The following is a 25,365-nucleotide window of genomic DNA, read 5'->3' on the forward strand; positions in this document are numbered from 1 at the left end:
TTTTGACCACCTGAGTATCTTTAACGTGCGCGCAATGCATGGTACACGAGCGTACTTCTGCGTCTCGCCCCCCTCCCCCCCCCCCCCCCCGCCTTCCCCATCCAAATCCAGGGGCCATGGCTGCGGGATGCTGTACCGCTCCCTCGAGCTTGGAAGCTCGTATAGCAGTGCTCTTTGCTATGCGGATATTTATGAAATGCCTATGACTCACTCACTCACTCACTCACTCACTCACTCACTCACTCACTCACTCACTCACTCACTCACTCACTCACTCACTCACTCACTCACTCACTCACTCACTCACTCACTCACTCACTCACTCACTCACTCACTCACTCACTCACTCACTCACTCACTCTCACTCACTCACTCACTCACTCACTCACTCACTCACTCACTCACTCACTCACTCACTCACTCACTCACTCACTCACTCACTCACTCACTCACTCACTCACTCACTCACTCACTCACTCACTCACTCACTCACTCGGCGTTATTTACTTTATTCGAACCTAAAACTTTACTAAAAGCCCAACCTACCTACAGACTAGACAAGAAATTCTTTTTTTCGTTCCAAGTGAATGCGTCTCGCGAAGTCCATTGCTGGACTTTGTAAATTGCAATATGGGTCATGCTATAATTAAAAAAAAGGTAATTAGTGAATACTTGATTGGTCCATTTTGCATTTCAGTTTTTTATGCAAGTAATGTTGCCGCTTCGAGTAGACTGGCTAAAAAACTAGAATTGAGCTATCTACCAAAGGGAACCTTTAAAAAACTTTGAAACTTCGCTGAAACACCCTGTATATATGTGAACGAGGTTTGCTGGGGGTTACACATGTGTGTTGAAACTTAATGCCGACTGGCGCCCATTTCGGGGTCTTCTTCCACGCGAGTTGTTATCAAATAGACCGCGTTTGTACTGGCTCGGTGAAACAAGCTGTTCCCGGTGCAGACAGCTGAGAGCTCCCATGTAGCAGATTTTCGGGTATCGTGCAAACGACGGCGGCAAAAAAGACGACGTGTGCAACGCCGGTCCTTCCAGCAGAGCTCACATCCGCCCCAAAAGAACCAAAACAAATACGTCGGGAACGCGCTGGCCTGATCATTAAATGACTATTCATGATTTGCCCTTGGGGTACTGCTTTTGCAACCGGCCCATTCGAAGCTTAGTGAACGTTACCTTCGCTGAACCGACCTATCAAAAATGAAATCGCTACGTACGTTTGCAACGAGGTGACTAAGGATTCAACTGGAACGTACATGAATAATATATATCTTATCTCCATCGTCAATCTAACTGAGCCGGCAGCAGCTTGAAGGCGCGTCCCAAAGTTATCAACTATCACTGCCTTGCGCCAACCGACCCCAATGAATGTACATATTCAGACCCCTATGTACAATGGTAGATGGCGCATCAACGCTCATGGCCCACCGGTTATCTGCCCTACGCATTATATGGACTGCTCAGCTGAATTTTTTTTCTCCTAATGCCAAATAGAACATCGGCGATCGCCGTGCTCTCTGATCCACACCGCTCTCTTCCTGTCTCTTAACGTTTCGCCCAACATTCGTGGTTCCGTCGCGCGTAGTGCGGTCCTTAACTTGTTCTCGAGCGTCGATGTTACTATCTGACTTTCTGGCCGATATGTTAGCACCTGTAGAATGCAATGGTTGGGCACTTTTCTTTGAACGACAACGGTAAGTTAAATATTTGTGAAGTCTGACAACGAAATGCTTCTTTACTTTTTTATACAGAGAGATAGCAAAGAGAGGAAAGGCAGGGAGGTCAACCGGATGAGCGTCCGGTTTGCTACCCAACTCTGGGGGAAGGGAAATGGGCAACAGAAAGAGGAAAGCCGGATAGAGGGAACACTGTCTGTGGACGCAGCAAAGTGCTTGGAAATCAGTCGAGTCAAAGCAAGTGCTCCGTCGATATGTTAGGCTGCCGTCAGTCTTAGTGATTCATAGCTGGTGATAGACGTTGAAGTCACCAGTGAATACCAAGGATCCGGTTGGCGTCAGCAGTACGTTGCAGCGCGTGTCAGTATTTTTTTAAGCTAAACCGCGGCCGTTCTGACTTCAGTGCGAATATAATGATGCGGGTGAGCCATGATGCTTACTCAAGAGTTGCAAATGTTGAATTCAGAGCATCCAGCACTTGCTTTGCACTTCACGGTGACGGAGTGTGCACGTTATTTCAGAGCATCCGAAGGGTATTCATCAGAGACCGGAGCATCATAACGACTTGCCGGTCTTCTTCGGGCAATTTGTCAGGAATCCGCGCTGCTCGCTCTACAGCTGTGCCCAGCTGTATGACTTGACGGGGCTCCGGCTCCGGCTGTGGGATCAGCTGCGGCATCGCTTCCCGTTGTGGCATCGGCTGCGGTATCGCCTCCGGCTGTAGCATCTCCTCCGGCTGTGGAATTGGTTCTACCACCGACTGTGGCATTGGCTGCGGCATTGGCTGCGGCGTCAGCTGTTGCTTCGGTTGTGACTTCCGCTGTTGTTCTGGCATTGGCTGTTGCCTTGTCAGATTTAGATTTATTTGCCCCAGGCCTAGGGGGCAGAGGAGGAAGTGTTGTCGGATGGGGCGTACCCTTCATAGATGTATCGGCGTTCTTTGAAGTCCGGCGGTGTCGGGAGCCTCGCTTTCTTACGGCCGCAACGGCTTCCCGCCGATACGAATGGTCTCTCGCCATCTGCTTCAAGATCGCCTTTTGCTTCTTCATTTTGGGGCAGTCCTTCGAGGAAGCGTCATGGGATCCAAGGAAATTGGTGCATTTGAGAACCGCGGCTGCACAAGAGTCTGCTGCGTGGGGCTCGCTGCAGCGTGAGCAAACTCTCGTGTTCTCGCACATGGCACTCACGTGTCCCATTTGCGGCATTGCAGTGGCCTTGAGATGAATGGTCGCACAGGGTGAGTAAAGTGACCCACCTTGACGTGCGAAGGGAGAGTCTCGCCCTTGAATATAGTTTTCACACAGCGGGATGTGCCGAGGCGTTACACATGTGTTATGGAGACGCCATCAACGGCAGGCTTCACTAGAATCGGCAAGTCGGCGCTGGAGATGGAGACGTCCACGTCGTAGATGACACCAGTAGCTGAACCACTGTTGCGGTGGATGTACAGGCGCCCAAATCTTTAACTGGTGTGCGGGAGCGACGACTTTTCCGTGTGTCAGCGCCGTTTGACGGGGCGAGGCTGGAAACAGTGAGGCTAAGCGCATGCGGACAAAGCGCGCTCAGCTGGGCCCATCGTCTACTAGGCTGTTTCCAGCCTCGCCGCGTCATACGGCGCTGACGCCCGGAAAAGTCGCCGCTCCCGCACACCAGTTAAAGATTTGGGCGCCTGTACGAGCGGAACTTAACGCCACCTAGGTCTGTAACCTTAGTCAAATTTCTCAGCGTCAAAGTCAGCGTCTTAGTCAAATTTCTAATTAGTGCGGAGCAGATGTGGCCCTGTTGCTAGGCATTGCTGGCCCCAGGCATTTGTAATCTCTCGCGCGCATGCAGGTACTCAAATGAGCCTACGAAACCACGTACACATTCACGCAGTCAAAACGTGCACCTGAAGCAATTACGCGCGTGTTTGAGCACACTGAGTGCATGCGTTGTGCTTCAGCAACAAGACTTCTCAATGTGCGGGCGCTTTATCCCTAAATAAGAGTAATTTTCTCTATTATTTTAGCGATAGCAACACGATATTATTAATGCAAATTACCGCCTGACGACGGAAAACCTTCTCTCAAAAACTGCTGCGCAGGCTTTGAAAGAACTTTACCGCGATTTCCTCTGGTAGCGCGTTAGCCGTTGTCTTTTACGGCAGGGCCAACATAGGTGGCGCCACTGTCAAGGGCTCGACAACCGGGGGTTTGGAGCACAGGAGGAGCGAAGTAGTTTCCACCAGTTTTGCAGATAGAGGGGAAGTTATGTTGACAGGCGTTTCGGCAGCGCCACCTGGGCACGCCGTCAGGCCACATTGTACGTTCCCTGCTGCATGAGAGAGAGAGAGAGAGAAACAACTTTATTTGCCACTGCAGGGTTTGAAGTTAGGCCAGGTAGGCCAACTGTGGCTCTCAGGTGGGGCCGACGTCTTGGGCCCACGAGACGAGTGAAAGTTGTGTTTTCTTGTCTGCTCTTGTCAGCTGCTGGTTTCAACCCTCCTCGAAGGGAGCTGGCAGTAATGATTGCGAGGGACGGTTACCCTCGCATCCCCACAGAATGTGTGTATTAAGTTCGACCACGGAGTGTTCGCTTGCTCCATGAAAGCGAGCAATTTTTGGCCCACGCGTTGCGGAAACTGTCTCGCATATAGCGCGATTTAATTAACGGGCCGAAAAAGCGTCGCAGGGCCCCTTTAGATCGTGTTCACACACTGAGTGAAGAAAGAAAAATAAACAAAGGACAAGGCATACATATTCGAAGATACGAAAGAAGAAGGCAAATGATAAGCCGCATTATTCTAGGCACATTTACGCGTATCTATTACATTACATTACGTCTCAGCCATGCATTCATCTACAGGATCTCGTTGAAGTCGCGATTCAGTGGCTTGGCGAGCCCTATGAATGTAGCTGTCGAACAATAGATGAAGCAGGGACCGTCTCGAACCAGGACGCCACCGCTTGGAGCGTCAGCCTGCTTCACCCACGTGATCCACTTCTCGATGCCGTCGGTAGAGCTTCGGTAGTGAACGTGTACAGACTTTATGTGAGGCTTCAGGCTGTCGCTGAACGCCAGCACGGACACCTCGGCGACATTGTCCAGTGACGTCACCGCCGACAGAAGGCACAGGTACTGCAGGCTGGCGATGCGGGAGATGTTTTCCTGGAACGGAACGATGCCCGCAGGAAATCACGTTATCTTAATAACGAACTCGTACATCCAAAATTTTATTAAGGGCGCAGATGTCTCTTTAACTAGCACTCTTACGCCGAAAATATGATGTGAGGGTATGAGTTATAGACACATTCTTAATCCTTCTTTTAAGGCTGGAAATTATTTTACCGTACACGCATTTGCCCTGGTTAGCTCATGACCTGAACTAACCCTATTTTCTGTCGTGCTATTTTGCGCTGTTTCAGCTCAAGGAAAGATACAACATGCGAGTGCAACGAAGGCGGGGGCAGAGCCTGTAGGACGTCATCACGAAGCAATTTCAGTTGCCCTTATGTAAGCCCTCGATGTCTTTATGCGGTAATTGTTAAAGAGAAGTTAAGCTTTGGGAAATTGTGCTAAGCAGCCTAAAGCATTTGAAGGCAGCAAATAGATTGCGTGTTATTGCGCAAACTTATGATATGGATTGATGGCCCGTTCCCAGCGAAACAGTTAGCACTGGGAAGGAGTTTTCTTTCTTTAGGTTCTTCTGCCGTTACAGGGCAACCGTGTCTTCTGGCGTAAATATATAGTTACCTTGAATTTATCGCAATAAAGGTACGCAGCCGCAGTAAACATAATGCAGAAGTACTTTGTTGCCGCATAGTTGGTGCATACTGAACAAGTACTGCGCCGCGCAGAATCTTTTTTTTTTGCCGCTTCTCGAGTGAAAGTGTGCGCATCTCGTGTTACATAGGCCGCAAAACTATTGTAGATGTTCCCGAATTTCCCGATTGTGCTAGCGATTACCTTACCTATATATTCGCTTCCTCTCGTTTCTAGCAATAAAACAGTTTATATATATTATTTTGCTGTAGCGCCAGCTGAATAAGACCAAAAGAAAGGCATGTCTGAGACACACAGGTGTCAGATGCGCCTTTCTCTTGTTGTTCAGCTTGCGCTTCAACGAAATAGATTTGCCGTACCAACAAGCTCCTACAGCTATACTCGTCAACAAATGGTAGCACACGCCGTGTCCCGCCTCTCCCTCCAATGTATATTGCCCACTACCTAACGCGCTGAGTAAATAAGTAAACGAGGCAATTTTAATTCCACCGCCGTCGACAGGTTTAAAGTACGGAACCATTCTTAAATATGCTCGTGGCATTGAAAGCCCGTAGCTCAAACACGACTCACCAGCAGACACGCCTCGCCGAAGGGCAGGGCATCGTGCCGAAGCACGAGACAACGCAGCGAGCTGTTTCTGGCGAGCAGCTGTCCCAAAGACGGGTAGTCTGTGAGCGAGTGACTAGGGCAATCTGAGAGCCGCAGTGAACCCGCTGGGCAGGCCTCGACGAACCAATGGAAGACACGGACATGCACGTCACTTAGAGTCAGCCTTGCAAGCGCATTGGGAAAGACGGGCACGTCTTCGTTCATTTCCAACATGTCGTCGTGATCAAGGAGGAACTCACCCTCGCAGATGGCGCACCGAACGAAGCTGCCCCGCCTATCGAAGCGCACGTCCGGCTCTTTGAAGTCGGGGCAGTTCAGCGCCAGACGACGCAGAGCTGACGGGCGGCGAAGCCCGCAAGGCGTCGCCGACAGGGATTGCAGATGCTCCAGCGAGCCGTCCTGGTGCAGTGCCGTCAAGTCGAGGTCCGGGCCGAAGTGGAACGCGCTTATGTTAAGCTCGACGACCTGCCGGAGTTTGGTCGATATGAGGTTGCGAAGACTGTCGCGGTAAGCGGCGCCTGCCGTCGCGTAAACGCCGTCGGAGGGCTGTGCCGGAAATAGCAGAAGACAGAGTTTGCACACGTTCGTCCAGAAGTGTTCAAGGCTGGCCAGGCGAATCCATTCCACTGTGGGGCCTTCTGCGTGATGGACGGCAACCAGGACCAGCTGTTGCGGCAGAAGGAGGGGATCGCCGCAGCGGTCAACGAGATCTCGAAGTAGAACACAGTTCCACATGTTGCTCGACCTCCGGTAGGTAACGTTGGCGCAGACGGCCGCGTAGCTCGTGAACTCTATGGGTTCGGGCGGCAGTTGTTGAAAGGAGGGTGGCACCTCGGAAGAAAACGCGAATGTTTCCAAACCCGCGCACTGTTGGAAAATGACGTTACACTCCAGGAGTGCGTTCAAGAAGGTTCCCCGCACGAAATGAACACGCAGCTCGTCGATTTTCGGGCAGAAGCGCAGGAGAGCCGAGAGGAGCTTGAAGTTCCGGTGTCCACTCACTTCGGCGTACATGCGTCGGAGATTAAGAGCCCGGGCGTCTGGCATTTCCGAGGCGCGCTGCTGCAACTGCCTTATTTCCGACTCCACGTCCGTATCAGCCACGAGGGAGAACTCAACTTCCTTCAGATGCGGAAGCCATTCCAGCATTAAATCGAGCAGGTCGCTCGGACGGAGCGGGCAGGCGACGCACCGCAAGGATTGGAGTCGCCTACATCTGCAGATGTGCAGAGGCAATACCTCGGGTTCGAGAAGGATGCAATTTGCGAGGTCCAATTCGTGAATGGGCTCTCTCCACCTCACAGTTCTTATCAGCTCGGTCAGTGAAGACGAACTTAGGCTGGGGCGCAGTCTCAGCGTCATTTCGGTGTTCCGGTGAGGTGTCTCGTTAGGGAAGCTGTTCACACTCGTCGATTATAGAGGCTCGAGGGGTGCGGCGAAACGGACGGGTAAAGGCGACTGTGCTAACCGAGCGTTACGGGCGACTGTCCACACATGTTTGCTGCACACGTGATGCACTACGAGCGAGCAACGTGATGTCACGCGGGTGCGGTGGCGCTGTCATCACTCCCAACGCATGCAAAGGAAATATGTCAGCGAGATTAGCGAAGGCGTGCGCTACTCGAAAGCTGCGTGCACGTGTTTGTTTTACACCTGTTCGCTCGTTTCACCTTCTTCTGTGTGCCTGCTTGTTGACGGCATGAAGTTTAGACGGGTGAACTCGCGGATGTGATGTACTACACGAGATAAGGTTTTGTCGAAGCAATGCATGTGCGGCTGCAGTACACCGGAGCCAGCTTCAAGCGATATAGCGTGTAACCTTACAAGTGAGAGGCGATAAATTTCAGGTTACACTCACACGTTACATACGGGCTGCGCTTACGTTAACCCGACAGTCAGAAAACCGGGCTGATCGAGGCTGACGTTACCGCGCGCAATTTTACATGAATTCAGTTGTAACACGTCGTGAAGAACGACGACACGTAGCATAGTGCCGTGACATCAGGGCGCAGGAACTGGACTTCCGGTTTCCGCAGCCGCCTGGAACAGCGTCAGTTTCATGGGTCGTGTCGTTATGATTAGGTTGGGCTCTTGTGTGCACAGCGCATAAATCGCGATGCCCCACCGCTTCCGTGCAAGTATCAGCACCGGCTCCAGCCCCGACCAGTCAGCATTTACATGCGCGCTGGGTCGATCTCGTGCAGTCGGGCCGACTCACCCCGACTTGATGCTCGTTCAGGCCCACCGGGCAGCGTTTGCACGAGATCGACAGGCCAGTTCCGGCTCAGTATTTGGAATACGTGAATGTGCTATGCTCAGGGGTTCGACGGGCTCACCCTTCCCATGTGAAAAACTGTCCTTGGAGATAGCCGACATATTTTCTTCAAATATTTATTTATTGCTTTACCTATGCGCTTCCCCACTTGGTGGCCGAAGAGGTTGTAGTATCTACTTTGCTAAACCTAACCGACTACGCAATTCAGTCTCATCATACCAAACTATTGGAATGAGTTTCATTTATATATGGAACAATTTGATAGCAATGTTTCAGTTCCCGTCGATATTACTTCCTATACTCCAATTCCATACTGCACCCTAAACTATATGGTTTCACATCATATGAAGAGCGAGCTCCATAAAAACACTCTATCAATTGAAAGGCAATAAAGTTACTCACACTACTAAGCTCTTTTCAGTTGAGAGGTTCTTCTGACAGTGTTTGCCACCCCATAGAGACTGTAGTACATGAAGAACCGGTTGACAGGCATCTGTAACCTTCTCGAGTTCTTCGCCGGAAAGACCTGGGGAATATTCACAAGTGCTACGCGGCTACTATATAGGCTACTTTCTCCCAGCTTCTTGCGGTACAGCTTGCCAGTTTTGACTACCGCATGTAAAACAAGACTACGTACTATTCAAAGCTTTCAGGAAGAGGTGCTCATGACGTGTCTAGGTCTTCCTCCAAGTGCGTCAAGGGCGGCAACTATTGCAATCACCAGGGAGCACGTCATCAAGACCCACATCACATTCGAAGCGCTGAGCGTGCACGTAAGGCACCTTCCCCGCACTGCTTGCCCCCCTCTAGCCTCTCTGCGTTCGGAGAGACCGCGTGCCTCGTTCTGCCGAACGGTATCCGGACACCGTGAGACAATAACATCTTGCTTCACACCTTCCGCGAGACCTTTGACTCCTTCTTGGCGCCTCATTCACTCAAAGATCAACGTGACAATACTTGGCTTACCAAAAAAAGCAGATATTTCATCAGCGGCTCTTGAACAGCTTACCTTACTTGTATTAAATGAGAAGTACCGGTATAACATTTGCATGTACACTGACGACTCGGTTCGGCCGAAAAGCTGTACCGCAGCTGTCCCCATTCCAGAAAAATCCACCACTGTCAATTTCAAAATGTCTCACTTGATAACATCGACGGCAGCACAACTCGAAGCGCTTAGGGTCGCAGTGCGCTTTGTTAATGAGGAACCAGCACTCAAATGGTCGACTTTCTGCGGCTGAAAGACGTCACTACATTGCTTAATCTCAGCCTTACGGTGCGGTTCGCTCGACCATTTTGTATTTGAAATCACAGTGGGCATACACCACCTTACAATGAAAGGACATCAAATAGTTTATCAGAGGCTGCGAAGTCACAGCGGTATCATGCACGAGGAATGTGCGGATCAAGCTGATAGTTCAGCTGACGCACAAGACGACTGCCTATCGATACCGCTGTCTAGGACTGATGCTGCAAGAATGATCCGCCTACGTGCATGCCAGTGCACTACATCAGAGTGGAATGAACCACATGAATGCATGCCCGTTTATACACCCTGGATCCCACCTTAAGCATCCGGCTTCCACCAAGATTTCATCGAAGAGATGCGACCCTTTTGTGTAGGCTATATTTGGACGTCTTGTTTTCAATGCCTACGCGTTCCGCATAGGGATGGCCGACACCACCGCAAAGTGGCAATTGCACTGACGTTGGAACGATTCGTCGTGTTCTTTGTCTGGGCCCGCCGTACAGCGTGTCGAGACTACAGCTTTCTGTCGGGCTGAACCACTTGGATGACCAGCCTGTTTCGGAAAAAAAGGATTCTGAAACATCGACGCGACTTGAGATCGCATCAGAAGTGACCCCGTTTGCTCCTGATCTCCTCCGATTTCTCCCTTTCTCTTAACGTTTCCCCAAACATTTTACGGCGAAGCTCTATGCCTCTACCCCTCAAGAAAATATTCTTGTTGGAAGCAAAAAACTGCCCTGACGACGGCTGAACCCGGAGACATTGCAATACCGAGCCGACCCGCGGCGGAGGTGAAGCAGGCGTTAAGTACTCCCCATACCTGGGCCGATCCACAAAATAGTGCAATACGAGCCCGACCCGCGGCAGAAGTGAAGCAGGCGTTAAATACGTTGGCCTATACCTAAGAAAGTGCAATACCGTCCCATTCTGCGGCGATGGTGAAGGAGGCGTTTAGCAGTCCCCCTTCCTGGGCGTATGTAGAAAATAGTGCAATACCAGCCCGACCCGCAGCGGAGGTGAAGCAAGCGTTAAGCACCCCTCATACGTTGGCCGATCCCGAAGACAGTCCAATACTGGAATGACCCGCGGTGCAGGTGAAGCAGGCGTTGAGCACTCCGCATACGCGGGCCGATCACCAAGATAATGCAAATCCGGGCCGACCCGCGGCTGTGAAGCTGGCGTTAAGTACTCCCAATACGTGGGCCGATCCCGAAGATAGTGAAATGCCGGACCGACCCGCGGCGGAGGTGCAGTTCGCCATTAAGGGGCCCACATACACAGCTTCGCTGGAAGGCCACTGAGATTTTTTTTAGTTCCGTTGCCCTTCGCGCGGTCCTTGGCTTGTTCTCGAGCTTCTTTGTTTCCCTCCAAGTTTCTGGCCCATATGTTAGCGCTTCTAGAATGCAATGGTTGTGAACTTTTCTTTTAAATGACAGTGGTAAGTTAAATATTTGTGCAGTATGACAACGAATGGCTTGTTTACGATATTTGATACATGTTTTGACTGCAACATTTTGGGGTCCGGTCTATTGAGAAAATCGTAAGTGATAAGCTTGTGTTACACAAAGGAAAGTATTCACTCACGTCTTGACCACCGTGATAATAACTAATGTAAAGAACAGGAATAGCAAATCACCTGATACATTTAATAGAGTATAGTGCTTATCAAACAGGGGTTGAGGGCAGTGCTACATCACCGCACGTCGCTCTGATGGTGTCCAGCAATGGTGAGATATAACAGTGGTGCATATGGTGCAACTAAGGTGCATATAACAAGTTTCTATGTCTATTTTGAGAGAACCAATTTGTAGGAAAGGGTGTGGTGCAGCACGGAGCAGGACAAGGGACAAAGAACAACAATGACAACCTCTTGTCCTCGTTCTTTGATATCCATTGGCCCGCTTCGCACTGCATCACATAGTCATACGGTATTCCCACTATCCCAAACCATCCCTCTAAGTTAGAATTTGTGGGTTTCCTGAGGCAAGCCATTGTTACTCAACTGCGGATAACCATTGTGACATCTTTCATCTGTTCGTCCAGGAACTGGATCGTTTGCGCAAGGACCGCGTTTCTCCTGCACCCGAATGGTTCAGAAGAATCTGTCTTTCTCCCTGTAGACTGCAAGAGCAACATTGGTCCCCTTATACATATAGTGTTCGACAACTTCGAATGGCGAAGTCTCGAGTCCAATACGATGCGAATAGTTGGGACTATTCCAATCGTGTAGGATGGCTTGTACTGACGTCGGTCTAGCCGCCATATTGGAATAACGGCATGGCGGGAAGCTGCGTGTGTGGCGGCATGTAGAAATTTGGAAATAATCACATGCACACCCCAAATTTTCAGTGTTGCGGTTCTGCGGCTAAGAATTCAATTCGCTGCGGTGTACATGGAAAGTTCGAGATTAATTGTTCTTTGACGAACATCCCTGGAAGGGAACGTGCGTGCCTCCGCAATGGATAAAAAAGTTCTCTATCAACTCTACTCTTCGGCCGAGCGCAATGCGCAACCTCTCGAACACAGTGTTCGCGCTGGGCATGCAGCTTTGCTTCCTGCTCTACTGCATTCACCACAGCGCTTTCGTGCATCGCCTTCGAGATGCGCCACCCGATCTCGGAGGTCGTGCTTCGCGCTTTCGTGCTACCCGACACCGGCAAGCCCGACACCGAGGGATCTGCGTACCGACGTTTCCGCAGCGCCACCTTAGCATTCTGCCTCGCCCATTGTACGTTGCCCGCAGCAAATGACATTTGAGAAAACAAGAGAAATTAGCAAGTTTTCAGCACCAAGTGTCAGCTTTAGAGGGCTGACCAATTTAGGATTCTTTGAGCGTGGTCAAGAGTGGCACCCTTTATAGCCACGCAGGTACACAGTTTCAGTTTTTTTCAGTTTCAGTTTATTGAGCGTTTGAAATGTTTTACAGAAGTAACTCTAGGAGGTCCCATAGTCAAAGACTGAGGAGGGACGTCCAACGAAAAACACTTCGAAAAAGTTTACTTAATGCGGTTGACAACAGCAGTAGCAATCCTAGGAACAGAAAGTATTAACAAACAAAGTCGAGTCATAGTAATAACAACAAAGTATAAACACGAAAAGCAGATCCAAAGATCAATCTTGTGCAATCTTGTGCAATCTTGTGCAATCGTGTGCAATCTTGTGCAATCGTGTGCAATCTTGTGCAATCTTGTGCAATCTTGTGCAATCTTGTGCAATCGTGTGCAATCTTGTGCAATCTTGTGCAATCTTGTGCTTTCTTAATTTCCACAAATCTCGACATGCATTCTCGGAAAAGCATTCGTGCAGGCCGAGCAACCCAAATGCAGTGATACCCCGCCATACGAGCGCGCCGTAGACAGTGAAGGCCAACTAGCATAATAAGGTCAAACGGCAGTATATCATCGTTTTCTATGATAAATATTTAATGCCCTGTGAATCTAAAGGAAAGCCGTTTTTTATAGTCATCTGCAGTATACATACCAAAAGAAGACACCCGCCCAACAATCTAGAAATACCTGATCCATAGTTTCTGGTTTCCTACAGATCAAGCAATGCGAGCCCCAGGGTGAGAAAAAACCACGATCTCTTAAAAAGGTTTTGACATTCAACGTACCCGTGTGAAGCTCAAAAAAGAAAGACTTGGTCTCTGGCGTTACTTGCATGCTTTTCACCCTCTTAAGCACGACTTGCCCCTGGCCTCCGCTGTATATGGCCCTGTACATTGGCTCAGGGAGAACTACATCGCATACATCTTTGCACAATGTTTTACGTTTCACTGAAAAAAGGTACTCATTTGAAGATCTAACGGACAAAAACCGTACACCTAAAATAACGTCTTTAAGAAATCCACAAACAGGACCGCTCATATTCTCTGTACAGACTACGTAGCCAGGTAACGCGCTCCTTAGCCTCACTTGGCACAGCGTGCGCAAGAAAGGATCGCTTAAGTCGCGGAAAAATAAAAACCGGTTCACGACCTGTCGTACAAATAGCTGCGTCAGACCCATACCTCCGTCTGTAACTCACCTGAACAAATTCGTTGGACTGCATACTTCCCAATTCGAAGCCCATACAAATATTGCGAACACTCTTTGCAACTTCTGTATATTTACCCTTTAACAATGCAATACCTGCATTACATACCATAGATTTGCGACCAAAAATAGATTGTTAACTGTAGCTCTTGCAAACATTGAAAGATGTCCACGTTTCCACTGTCCACCTTTTCATGTCATTTGTTGTTTCATATAAAAGTACAAAAGAGGCAGTAAAAAAAAAAAACGTTCCCCGCCGCATGAAAGCGAGCATATTTGGCTCATGCTGTCCGGAAGCAGTGTCTCTCGTACAGCGCGATTTACTTAACGGGCTCAAAAAGCATTGCAGGGTCCCTTTAGCGCGAATTCAGACACTCGGTGAGATAAAAAAAATAAACAATAGATAAGGCATGCTTACTCGAAGATACGTATGAAAAAAAATCAAATGATAAGCTGTATCACTGTAGGCACGTTTACGCGCATATATGAGACATTATTACGTCTAGACCATGCCTTCAATAAATGATCTCTTTGCAGTCACGATTCAGTGGCTTGGCGAGTCCTATGAACGTAGCCGTCGAACAATGGAGGAAGCAGGGACCGTCTCGAACCAGGACGCCACCGGTTGGAGCGCCACCCCGCCTAATCCACGTGATCCGCTTCTCGGTGCCGCCGGTAGAGTTTCGGTAGTGAACGTGTACGCCCTTTATGCGAGGCTTCAGGCGATAACTGAACGCCAGCAGGGACACCTCGGCGTCATTGTCCAGTAATGGCGCCCCTGACAGAAGGCACAGGTACTGCAGGCCGGCGATGCGGGAGATGTTTTCCTGGAACGGAACGATGCCCGCAGGAAATTATATTCTTAAATAATTTGGATCTGCAGACATTTAGTAAGGGCGCAAGTGCCTTTATGTCACACTCTTACGGCGAAAAAAAATCATCCAAGGGTCTGAGTCAGAGGCATGTACATGTTTAATCCTTTCTTTTTGGGTGCTAATTATTTTACAATACACGCATTTGGGCTTGTTAGTTCATGACCTGAGCAGATATATCAGGAAATAACAAGATGTGTGTCACTCGCTTTTTTTTTCCTGTAGTATTGCGCTGTTTCAGCTCCAGGAACGACGCAACATGCGAGTGCACCAAGGGAAGGCCTGAGCTTAGGTCGTCTTCCCGAAGCAATTTCCGTTGCCCGTATCTAAGCCTTTGATTTCCTTGTTTGCGGTAAACCTTATCAAGGGAAATTAGGTTGTCAGAAATTGTGCTAAACACCGAAAGGATTTGAAGGGAACAAATCGGTTGTGTGTTACTGCAGGAACTTATGGTTGCGATCGGTTGCCTGTTCTGAGCTAAACAACTGGCTCTGGGAAGCATTACTTTTTTATCATTTCTTCTGCCGTTCGAGGGCTACAGTTACCGTTACCGTAATAATATAGTTACCTTGAGCATTTATCTCAAGAAAGATACGCAACCGCAGTGAACATAATCCAGAAGTACTTTCTTGCGGGCTAGTTGGTTCGTACAGAACAACTAATGGAAACTAAAGGAAATTGTGCGCATGTCGTGTCAAAGTGGTTACAAAACTGTTGTCGATGTTTGCGCATTTCCGGGTAGCGCAAGCTGAACAAATACAACAGAAAGGGACATCGGACTCACACAGATCTGTGCGCGTCAGATGTGCTTTTCTGTTCTCTTTGTTCAGCTTGCTCTACAACAAAATAAATTATGTCATACCAATGTACCCCTGTAGCTATCCTTATCGACAATTGTTAGTTTGTGCACTATCCTACCTCTCCTGCCGCCATTTTTCACGTGTTCTGCGCAGCACGTAACTCACTGGGGAAATGAATAAACGAGGAAATTTCAGTTCCTGCGCCATTCGACACGTTTAGAGCACGGAACCATCCTTCAATATGCTCGTGGCACTGAAAGCACGTAGCGGAAACCCGACTCACCCGTAGACACGCCTCGCCGAAGGGCAGGGCATCGTGCCGAAGCACCAGACAAATCAGCGAGCTGTTTCTGGCGAGCAGGTAACCCAAAGACGGGTAGTCAGGGAGCGACGAATTGGGGCAGTCTGTCAGCCGCACCGAAACCGCTGGACAGGTCTGGATGAACCAAAGGGCGATACGGCCATGCACGTCATTCAGAGTCAGCCTGACAAGCGCATTGTGAAACACGGGGGCCCCGTCTTGCATTTGCGGCATGTCTTCGGGATTGAGGAAGAACTCACCCTCGCAGACGGCGCACCGAACGAAGCTGCCCCTCCTATCTATGCGCACGTCCAGTTCTTTGAAGTCGGGACAGTTTTGCGCCAGACGGCGCAGAGCTGCAGGGCGGCGAAGGCCGCAGGGGGTCGCGGAGAGGGAACGCAGATGCCGCAGTGAGCCGTCCTGGAGCAGTGCCGTCAAGTCAAGGTCGGGGCCGAAGTGGAACGCGCTTATGTTAAGCTCGACTAGTTGCTTGAGCTTGACGGCGATGAAGTCGCGAAGACTGTCGCCATGCGCGGCACCAGCCGTCGCGTAAACGCCATCAGAGGGCTGTGCCGGAAATAGCAGAAGGCAGAGTTGTCGCACGTTCGTCCAGAAGTGTCCAAAGCCGGCCAGGCTAAACCATTCAGGCGTGAAGCCTTCTGTGTGGTGGACGGCAACCAGGACCAGCTGTTGCGGCAAATGGACGGGATTTATGTACCCGACAGCGAGATCTCGGAGTAGAACACAGTTCCACATGTTGCTCGACCTCTGGTAGCTGACGTTGGCGCAGATGGCCGCGCAGTGCGTGAAATGCGACGGTGTGAACGGCAGGCGTTGATTGGATGCTGGCACCTCGGAAGAGAACGTGAATGTTTCCAAATTGACTCCCTGTTCGAGGATGGCGTTACATTCCAGGAGCGCGTTCATGATGTTTCCGCGCACGAAATGAACACGCAGCTCGTCCAGGTAAGGGCAGTAGCTCAGGAGCGCCGAGAGGAGCTTGAAGTTGAGGTCGCCGCTCACTTCGGCGTACATGCGGCAGAGATTGAGTGCGAGGGTGCCTGGCACTTGCGACGCGGTGTGGTGCAGCTGCCTTATTTCCGAGTCCACGTCCGTCTCAGCCACAAGGGAGAACTCAACTTCCTCTAGATACGGAAGCCGGTTTAGCATTAAATCGAGCACGGCGCTCGGCCTGAGCGGGCAGGCGACGCACCGCAGGTATTGGAGTCCCGTACATTTGCCGATGTGTAGAGGCAATTCGCTGGGTTCGAGAAGAATGCAATTTGTGAAGTCCAGTGAGCGGAACGGCTTCTAGCCTCTCGACCAGAGAAGACAGCCCTTGGTGGGCGCGTAGCACCACCATTACTTCGATGTCCCTCTGCCGTGTCTCTTTAGTGGAGGGCTTCACGCTCGGCGAATTGCAGAGGCTCGAGTGGCGCGGCCCGACGAACGGGGAAAGGCGATGGTTCTATTCGAGGGTTACGCACGACTTTTGACAAATGTTGGTTGCGCACATGATACACTACGGGCAAGCAACGTGACGTCACAGAGGTGCGGTGGCGCTGGCGTCACTCCCAAGGCTTGGAGAAGAAATATTTCCTCGAGATTTGCGAAGGCGTGCGTTACCCGGAAGGTGCTCGAACGAGCTTTCCATCTTTACTCCGCAGAGATAATTATTCAAATCGGCGAACAGCTACGAAGAGCAGCAGAAGTGACAAAGCTGTTCGCTCGTTTCACCCTCTTCTGTTTGCCTGTTTGTTCACAGCATGCAGTTACAGATGTATGAACCCGTGGACATGATACCCCGCACGAGATAAGATTTTAGCGAAGGAATGTATGTGTGGCTATAATACACGGGACCCAGCTTGAAGCGATAATCTGTGCACATTTATTGTGCACACAGGTTAGAAGCTTTAGGCGACAGGTTACACTTACGGGTAACCCTTACATATGGTTTACAGGCTATACTTACGTGAAGCTGTCAGTCAGCAAATCGGGCTGAATGAGCATGGCTTGACCGCGCGCCCTTTTACATGAACTCGCATCTGACAGGCCGCGATCAACGGCGGCACGCAGCGTTGTGGCGAGATATCGACGCGTCCGAACTTAACCTCCAGTTCCAGCCAGCAACAGCTTCTAGTTTTATGGGTCTTGTCGTTATGATTAGGTTATGTGCTTGTCTTCGCTTTGTGATGATAGCCTTGCCGTAGCACAGTGCATAAATCGTGACGTCACACTGCTACCGCTCAAGTCTAAGCGCTGGGTGCAGCCCTGACCAGTCAGCGTTTACATGCGTGCTGGAAATGGGTCGCAGTGGGTCGACCTCGCGCAGTTGGGCCGACTCAGCCCGACTCGACGCTCGTTCAGCCCGACCGGGCAGCGTTTGCACGAGCTCGACAGGCCAATTCCAGCCTGACAAGCCGACTTGACCCGCTTCTGTCGGGTGCATGCAAAACGCCCCGCTATATTAGCGCTTGGCAGGGGATGTAACCGGCGCTCCATCGTGCTTAAACGCGCTGCTTCTTTGCTTAACGAAGGACAAATTAAAAACACTCTGACACCAATAACATGATGCGTCAACTCACGGCTAATATTTTTCCTTAGAGCGTGGTGGCTATTGTACGGAAGTCACAAGAAAAAGAAAGAGGAAGTGAGGTCAACAATATTAGACAAAAAAAAAAGCGAGACAGATTAAAACAGCTCACCCCTTTCGTCAACACGTGTGCGATCGACGTTCATGTTTTCGGATAAGCGCGGCGTTTGAAATTTCCATGTTTTAAGAATTAATATTCATGGATGGAGCGTTTTCGCTTCTGCCTGTGTGGCGCAGTTTTGCTGCTTTAATAATCTCTTTCTGCGTGTTATCTAATGCACGATAGAACTTCAGAGCCTTCCCGACCGGGGTTATCGTGAGCATGCCGGAAAACTCGATTTAAAAATGAATTTCGTTGGCGAAACCACGATACAAACATGAGGTACCCTGTAGTGGGAGGACTCCGGAATAATTTTGACCGCCTGCGTTTCTTTAACGATGGCCCAATGCATGGTGCACGAGCATTTATTTTTTTTGCGTCTCGCCCCATAACCAAATGCCGCGGCCGTGGGATTCTATCCCTCTCCCCCGAGCTTGGGCGCTCATTGCTGTGGGAACATTTCTTAACTTTCTATGGGTTTCTTTTTTGTTCCCTATGTACACGCCTACCCCATGTCTCTGCCCCCGGTGTCCTTATTTTGTCGATACAGAGAACCCGAGCCAACTCATCGAAAACGAAACCACGCTTTTGAACGGGACGGTGCGGCTGCATCACACGTAATTTCGACATGTATATTCGAGTAAACCTAGTTTATTAGCTGTAGCGGAACGAATCGATGGGGCGCCTCAAATCCGAAAAGCTGAATGGAACGTTTGGGGAGGAACCGAGTTGCGAACCACAAGTTCAGCCCAAAATAGTTCTTGTGTTTTAATTTTTTTTTGCTGAAATTCCATGACTACCCATTGAAGGTTGCTCTGACGAATGTCAGCGAGGTCTTTTAATGGGATTAGTCGCATCGTACCGAGTGTAATGGGAATGGTATTACCTCGCGAACATTCCAATGTATCGCCCCAGTGACGTAATGGGCTCGTTTAAGTGTCCACATTTTCGGGGCGTATTGTCGGTCTACTCATTAGCACTACTAGTAAGCACGATACACTTGTGTTTAGCACGTCAAAATCGGTATAGCAGCAGCACACACGGCGCAAATGTCGGTTTTAAATCTTCCATCGTAAGTTGTTGAATCTGGCTCGTGCTGCACTAAACCACTGCTCGTGGAAATTCAAGGTTACATCACTAAGATCCTGCACTACCTCATTTGTAATGATCGTTTGGCGACTTCAGTGCGTGTCAGTTATTTAGAGACCCGGTTAATGGAGATCGCGTGCGCCGCACAGTTAGCACAGTTCAAGTTCCCCAGTGATCTCAATGTATACCCAACAACCCTCGGTTCAGAAACCTACATTTCAATCGCGCGGTTGTCACAGCTGAATTAATGACATGTGACCTCTTTTGCTCTATCCTCCTACGGGTGCGAGTCGTTCGTTAGCGATTCCGAAACTATGGCCATCAAAACATCCAGTTCTCCTTTTTCTGTAAAAAAAAAGCAAAGCCTCAACAGAAAGGCCTGAGAAAACTTCGGTCAAAAAAGTTCCGGAATCACTAATTCTAATTGCTTCCAAGTGGTTTAAGAAATTTACCTTCATAGTCAAAAGAAGCTCTAGAGGTTGTCGGATTATTTTTATACATATATACTAGAATAACGCTCGCATAAAACTCATTGACGGCATACAGGTGGGATTGATATTCTTTTTAGACTCCGAATTCAATAAAAAAGCACGAGGGCAATGGGTACGCAAATAATTTTGCACAACCACAACACAATGTTTACTCGGATATTTGTGAAAAAAGTTACTACAGCGCTTTTGCCACTTGCGAAAGGCACACTGATCTTCATAGAGCATCCTTCTCCAAGTTGATTAGCACATTGTTGGCAGTGAGCGAGTAAAATTAATTTTCGGAGGCCAAGCTGTTTATGCCCGAAGGTGGGCGGGCCATCCTTTCTAGGTAGCCCAGACCCGTTCAGCACTCGTAGCTGGTCCTCTGGACTTGGGCTAAGGAAAACATGTTACGGCTCCCATTGCAAATATCATTCAGAAAACAGCACACCACGCGACCACTTCCTCCACTTCCACTTCTAGACGGTGTTTTAACAACTAAAGCTTTGTACGCTCTGTTAAGTTCTTATCGTCCAAGAGCCCCCATAGATGACCAATCCACAGGCAGTTGTCACCACACTCGGCTTCAGCAAGTAGTGTCTGCACCTTACCACAATCCGACTAACGGCTTATGAAGTTTGCTATGTGTTGTAGACTTCCTTGAACCAAACAATGCGAGTTTGACGCCCTCCCAGACCCAACAAAATTGTTAAAAGGTCCCGAACAATTACAATAGCATGGAAAAGGCATGTTCAATGGCCAATACGTGAAACAAGGTTATCTTGAATTAATTATCCATAAAATGACGACTGGGGCCATGCATGAATGTGTAGTTAGTAAGGCAACAAATAATTATCGGTAGCTTACAATGTGCTTTCAGGTTTATACGTGATTTTGATATTTGCCATATTCTCTTTCCCTTTACTGTTTATCCTCCCCTTTTCCCCTCACAAACCGGACATTGTGACCTGGATGACCTCGCTGCCTTTCACTTCTTTCTTCTCTCTTTGGTATTGGCGAAGAAGCAATATTTTCGGGAGGCTAGAACATGCTAGAACAGTGTTCCCATGCGAGTGCTAGAGTCGAGTTTCAGATGAGAGAGACTGAGAAAACTACCTTCGCTGCTTTCGTCTTCCTCGGAGCTTGTCTCAACGTTGCCGATGCCTCGGGCCGGATCCCTCTCAGGCTCCTTGGGTTCGTCAGAGCTTGCCTGAGATTCGCTATCTGCAAAAAAAGAACATAATTATTTTTTTTCAAGCTTAACTAATGTACAGAATGCACTGAATATGCACATATGCTCTGTTTGAGTGAAGCGGCACAATAGATTTCTTTTCTTCGCATGAATTTTGTGTCATGCATTCTACATTTTCTTTACTTTTATGTTTGGCTTTCTGAAAACATTGTAGCAACTTGCGTCTAATGTCCTTTCCCATTTTTCACGCGATAATAGATACATATGCTCATTTGTGCATACTGCTTTTTTTGTTGTTGCTTTCAACTCCATGTGATATTTTATTTTAAAGGGATAGACAACTGCTCGGAACATGAATCGAGTTAATCCTGCTGATGGAATGAGTCCCTATCGCAGTGGCTAAGATGACCAATGTTTTTCTCATTAAACGTGGATTTATATCTTTAATTAATCACAAAAAGTTGCAAAAAATGACCTTTGGTGCCACACGCAGCCATAACATGAAGCTGCATAAGAGGTACACCACGTGACCCTCTACTAGTGTACGTGGTTCTTGGTTTTTTTATTAGCATTAGAATGCAGTATACTTTCTATTATTATAAGTTTTTCCTGACTTACAGTGCGCAGATAAGCCTTCGTTTGTAGTGAGCAGAAAAGCCTTCGCCTTCATTTTCATTGAGTTGGCTCGTCTATCAACAGAACAACGACAATGGGGGCCAGCCGGCCCTGACATAGGCGTGTACTTGGGGAAAAATGCAGTACAAATATAAGAAATGTCTGTACAACAATGCGAACTTACTGCACCAGTTTTTTATTTTAGAAAGTGGTCGGAAAGGTCGAAATGTAAGTGGTTAACCACAGTCGCACTCATTCCTGTAAACGCAGAACGACGAGCGGCTTTCACAATTTGCGAGGCGGGCTATCAACATCGCTCTCAGTTCTCAGCATTACTGGAGCAGCGACTCTTACTTTTTTAGAGGCTGCTCAGATAGAAACATTCTTACTTAATATCCACGCGCTTTTGAAAGTAACCGCTGCAGACGTAAACACTACCGAGGGTGAGCTTTGCGTCACGCCACAGAAGACTAGGTCCTTAAAAGTCGGTTGTTAGTCCCTTTAATATATCCAAGGTTTTCATTCTTTCATTGTCTTTTCAATGCATCCGATTTATTTGACACTATGATATTTGCTGATAGGCATGCTTATCGTAGTTTGTTTCTTTTTCTTTTTTAAAAATATCTTCATGGTATGTGGTCCTTCCTGTTCGGGCCCCGATTTGGGTCTGAAGTATATTAAATAAACAAAAGCGGACGTGATGACAATGATTACTATGATTCCTTGTTTAATGGTACAAACCCACTGTGGGGGATAGGCCACGAATCACGTGGTATTATGATAAAAACAGGAACAAAAATGATCGAAGATATGAAAGAAAACGATCATAACTGAAATAAAATAGTGTGTAACAAGGTAGACAGCCTCGCGCAAACAGGTAGTGTAAAAAGAACTCTAAAATAGCTAATGTCAAAAGTAAATGGTGGCGGCAAAGGTTAAGTTAGCGTTGCTAACACAATTTTACCTTCGTCCTCGTCTTCGGTATCATCCGCCGCTTCCGAATCTTCTTCGTCTCCTCCCGTGCCATCGTCACATTCCGCAGACGTCGCTTGCGCATCGACGCGCTTCGATTTCGGTTTGACGGTGGCGTCACCGCCGGCGGCGTTTTCATCGCCACCCTCGGGGCGCTCATCAAGGTCCTCGTCTTCGTCGTCGTTTCCCGACTCGGACGACTCGACGGCGTAGTACTTCTTCAGGTCCTCCGTGGTCGTGCTGTGAATGGGGCGACCCCGCTTGTCCATGACGTACTAGAGCTTGAAGCGCTTGTCGTCGAACATGGCAGTGAAGCGGTTGTCGATCTTGACTTTCCGCTGCGATCGCGGGACGCCGCGGAAGCGCGGGTCCGTGGCGATGTGCTTGAAGCGCTCATCTTCGATTCTGCGCCCCTTCTGCTTCATGTTCGCGCGCGGACGAAGCTTCGCAGTGACACTCACGTGGGTGGGAAGACACTCGGGCGAACCGAAAGTGCGCTGACGCGGAGTTAGTCGCGCCGATCGTATCGCAGCAGCAGCGTGACGGTCGTTGTAGAGTCTGTGATGGGCACAGCACTGAAATAAACGATCAGTCAAATCGATTCCGGTTACGCAGAGCGCGTGGAAACGACTTCAATCAGTGAAGCACCAACTGCGCTACGCGTCACGGCACTGTCCACTGCACGCACTGTGGAGGCAGCCATCTTGACAGCTTTTTTGATGCGGAGCTTCCGTTGCTCATTAATAAAGCATAAAGATAAATTAAACTAAAATAAAGGAAAACAATTTATAAGTTTTTTATTACATTCTAACTTCTATTTGTAATTTTTTCAAACAGTTAAAGTTTTATTAAATGCCATCTAACGAGCGCACTCTAACATAGCCTTCAAGATTTGGCAACGCGTTGAAGGTCTCGGAGGTCAAAATTGACGAACATGCGGAGCAGCTGTTAGCTAAGTAAAATGAATATCAGTTTTAGCAGTCGTAGCTCTTTTGTTCGGCGAGGTTAGCTTATCGTAATTTTCATCAGAAGTTGCTGCGGACGATGCTAAGAAATGGGTGTGCGGCTGGCAATACATAAACAACAATGTTTGGCAGAGGAGGCTTACAAAACAGTGTCTAGTGTTTTGATTAAACTCAGAAAGCAGAATAAAAGCCATCTTTAAAGTATAACTTTAAAATATAAAACGCTAATGAAACATCAATTGCTTGTAATAAAACATTTGTTAGGTATTTACAACCGCAGAAATCGCTTGGCCTCCTAGCTCAGTCGGTTAGAGCGTCGTGCTAATAACGCGAAGGTCGTAGGTTCGATCCCTGCGCAGGCCACATTTTTTTTTTCATGTAAACAACGTTATTTTTTAATTCTTTCTTGAGGTTTTCTCACATCATATCAAATTGATCAAGTCGTTCACGTCAACCGACGTGTGAAGTACATTTCGTTCGGAATATTAAGCCTCCGTTGAATTTCCGAACATTGCTCTGTGCTTCCACGTCAGAGCATAGTTGTACAAGGACAAACAAAAAAAGAACTGTACAAAAATTTATGCTTCAGAATCCGTGTGAGATTTTTGAGCAAGCGATGAGGGCCACAAAACGCTTAATTTGCATTGATTGCTTTGCTTGCCAGAACATGCATGATCCTCTATGTTCGCTCTGGATACAGAAGGGCACCCTGGAACATATGGCACTTACTATGGTGCTGTAAGGGGGGGAGGGGGCGAGTTGGGGGCGCGGGGACAAAAGAATAGACTGTGGTTTTAGCGTCCCAGCCAACTAATAAGGTAAAAAAATTGGGCAGAAACCATCTAGTACGTTGATTACCAGTGTAAGCGGATAGCAGAACACTTCTCGAAAAAAAATATATATATATCAGCTTCATTGTGCTTGACGGCGTCTATTTGTTGCAGGGGGGATCAGTGGCGTAGCTAGGTCGTCTGGCACCCGGGGCTCCTTGCTCTTCTGTCACCCCCCCCCCCCCCGAGTGTAGTCGAGGAAGGCGAGGATATCGATAATTTTTGGGTGTCTTCAGACGTATATGACACCCCCCCCCCCCCTACTGGCCCCGTGCACCCGGGGCCCACGGCCCCCCGGCCCCCCCTGTTGCTACGCCACTGGGGGGGATATATCGGTTGCAGGGGCGATATTTCGGTAGTGCTCAGTGTAAGACGTTTCAACCTTAGAAGGTTATAATGGTGTACAAAACGCCCTTGACACAACCTTATTTTTAAAGTTCTCTTGTGTAACTCTGGGGTGAGTATATGTTGCGTATATTTCGTAGGTGACATCTTATAAGGGTGTGATAGTGTTTTTTTTCTTGTGGCAACGCAGCAAAGCTGATGATGGCATTGGAAGATAATTTCTGCGAATCTGTCTTAAGGCAATGCTCAGCTAACAGTTATATGTTGCTCACAAAAACAAAACAAAAAAAGCGTGCGGAATAGGTTTCGTACGGATGTCTGCAGATGGCCGTTGTGCAAAACACACAGCTGCTCAGCGTTCCATTCGGTGCCCTCGAATGTGCGGCTATAAATTAAATACCGATTGGATAGTCTTTAATACTTCTTGCATAGTGCTGAGAAGCGAGCGGCAAATTTTGCTATCTGTAATCTGTTTTCTGGTCGCGCGAAGAGGATTAATTACTGCTATTGTCAGCTGTCTTGCTGGTGTGATGTGTGTGCTTTTAACGCAGTGACAATGTTATAAATAGGCGATTCTCGTGGCGACATAGCGTCAAGTGCAAAT

General features: G+C 48.6%; 3 protein-coding genes and 1 non-coding gene across 4 annotated transcripts in view; 1 reads left to right on the forward strand and 3 right to left on the reverse strand.

Annotated features, from left to right (window-relative positions):
- LOC139049030 (transcription initiation factor TFIID subunit 11-like) overlaps positions 1-23,343 on the reverse strand; it is a 101,187-nt gene extending 77,844 nt beyond the window's left edge. Inside the window, exons 1-2 of the mRNA XM_070524056.1 lie at positions 22,614-23,343; positions 20,959-21,066 (exon numbers count right to left, since the gene is read on the reverse strand). Coding sequence (XP_070380157.1) covers positions 20,959-21,066; positions 22,614-22,890 — 385 coding nt within the window. The 5' untranslated portion in view covers positions 22,891-23,343. The remainder of the gene's footprint in view (positions 1-20,958; positions 21,067-22,613) is intronic.
- LOC139049017 (uncharacterized) lies at positions 4,178-7,666 on the reverse strand. The gene is made up of 2 exons (XM_070524036.1): positions 6,021-7,666; positions 4,178-4,835 (listed from the first exon to the last, which is right to left on the reverse strand). The coding sequence occupies exons 1-2, from the start codon at positions 7,419-7,421 to the stop codon at positions 4,527-4,529; spliced, it is 1,710 nt and encodes a 569-aa protein (XP_070380137.1). The 5' UTR covers positions 7,422-7,666; the 3' UTR covers positions 4,178-4,526.
- On the reverse strand, positions 13,276-17,447 carry LOC139049028 (uncharacterized). Its single transcript, XM_070524053.1, has 2 exons — positions 15,573-17,447; positions 13,276-14,444 (listed from the first exon to the last, which is right to left on the reverse strand). The coding sequence occupies exons 1-2, from the start codon at positions 16,758-16,760 to the stop codon at positions 14,133-14,135; spliced, it is 1,500 nt and encodes a 499-aa protein (XP_070380154.1). The 5' UTR covers positions 16,761-17,447; the 3' UTR covers positions 13,276-14,132.
- A 532-nt stretch (positions 23,344-23,875) lies between the features above and the next one.
- TRNAI-AAU (transfer RNA isoleucine (anticodon AAU)) lies at positions 23,876-23,949 on the forward strand. The gene has a single exon. It is a non-coding gene; the product is annotated as a tRNA-Ile (tRNA).
- Positions 23,950-25,365: the final 1,416 nt, after the last annotated feature.

Source organism: Dermacentor albipictus, chromosome 8 (genome assembly GCF_038994185.2).
Source record: "Dermacentor albipictus isolate Rhodes 1998 colony chromosome 8, USDA_Dalb.pri_finalv2, whole genome shotgun sequence".
Taxonomy (NCBI): domain Eukaryota; kingdom Metazoa; phylum Arthropoda; class Arachnida; order Ixodida; family Ixodidae; genus Dermacentor; species Dermacentor albipictus.

Coding starts and splice junctions, on each gene's coding strand:
- LOC139049017 (XM_070524036.1), bottom strand. CDS start 7,421: ATGACGCTGAGACTGCGCCCCAGCCTAAGTTCGTCTTCACTGACCGAG. Junction 4,836..6,020: donor TCGGCGAGGCGTGTCTGCTG/GTGAGTCGTGTT, acceptor GTTCCGTTCCAG/GAAAACATCTCCCGCATCGC.
- LOC139049028 (XM_070524053.1), bottom strand. CDS start 16,760: ATGCTAAACCGGCTTCCGTATCTAGAGGAAGTTGAGTTCTCCCTTGTG. Junction 14,445..15,572: donor TCGGCGAGGCGTGTCTACGG/GTGAGTCGGGTT, acceptor GTTCCGTTCCAG/GAAAACATCTCCCGCATCGC.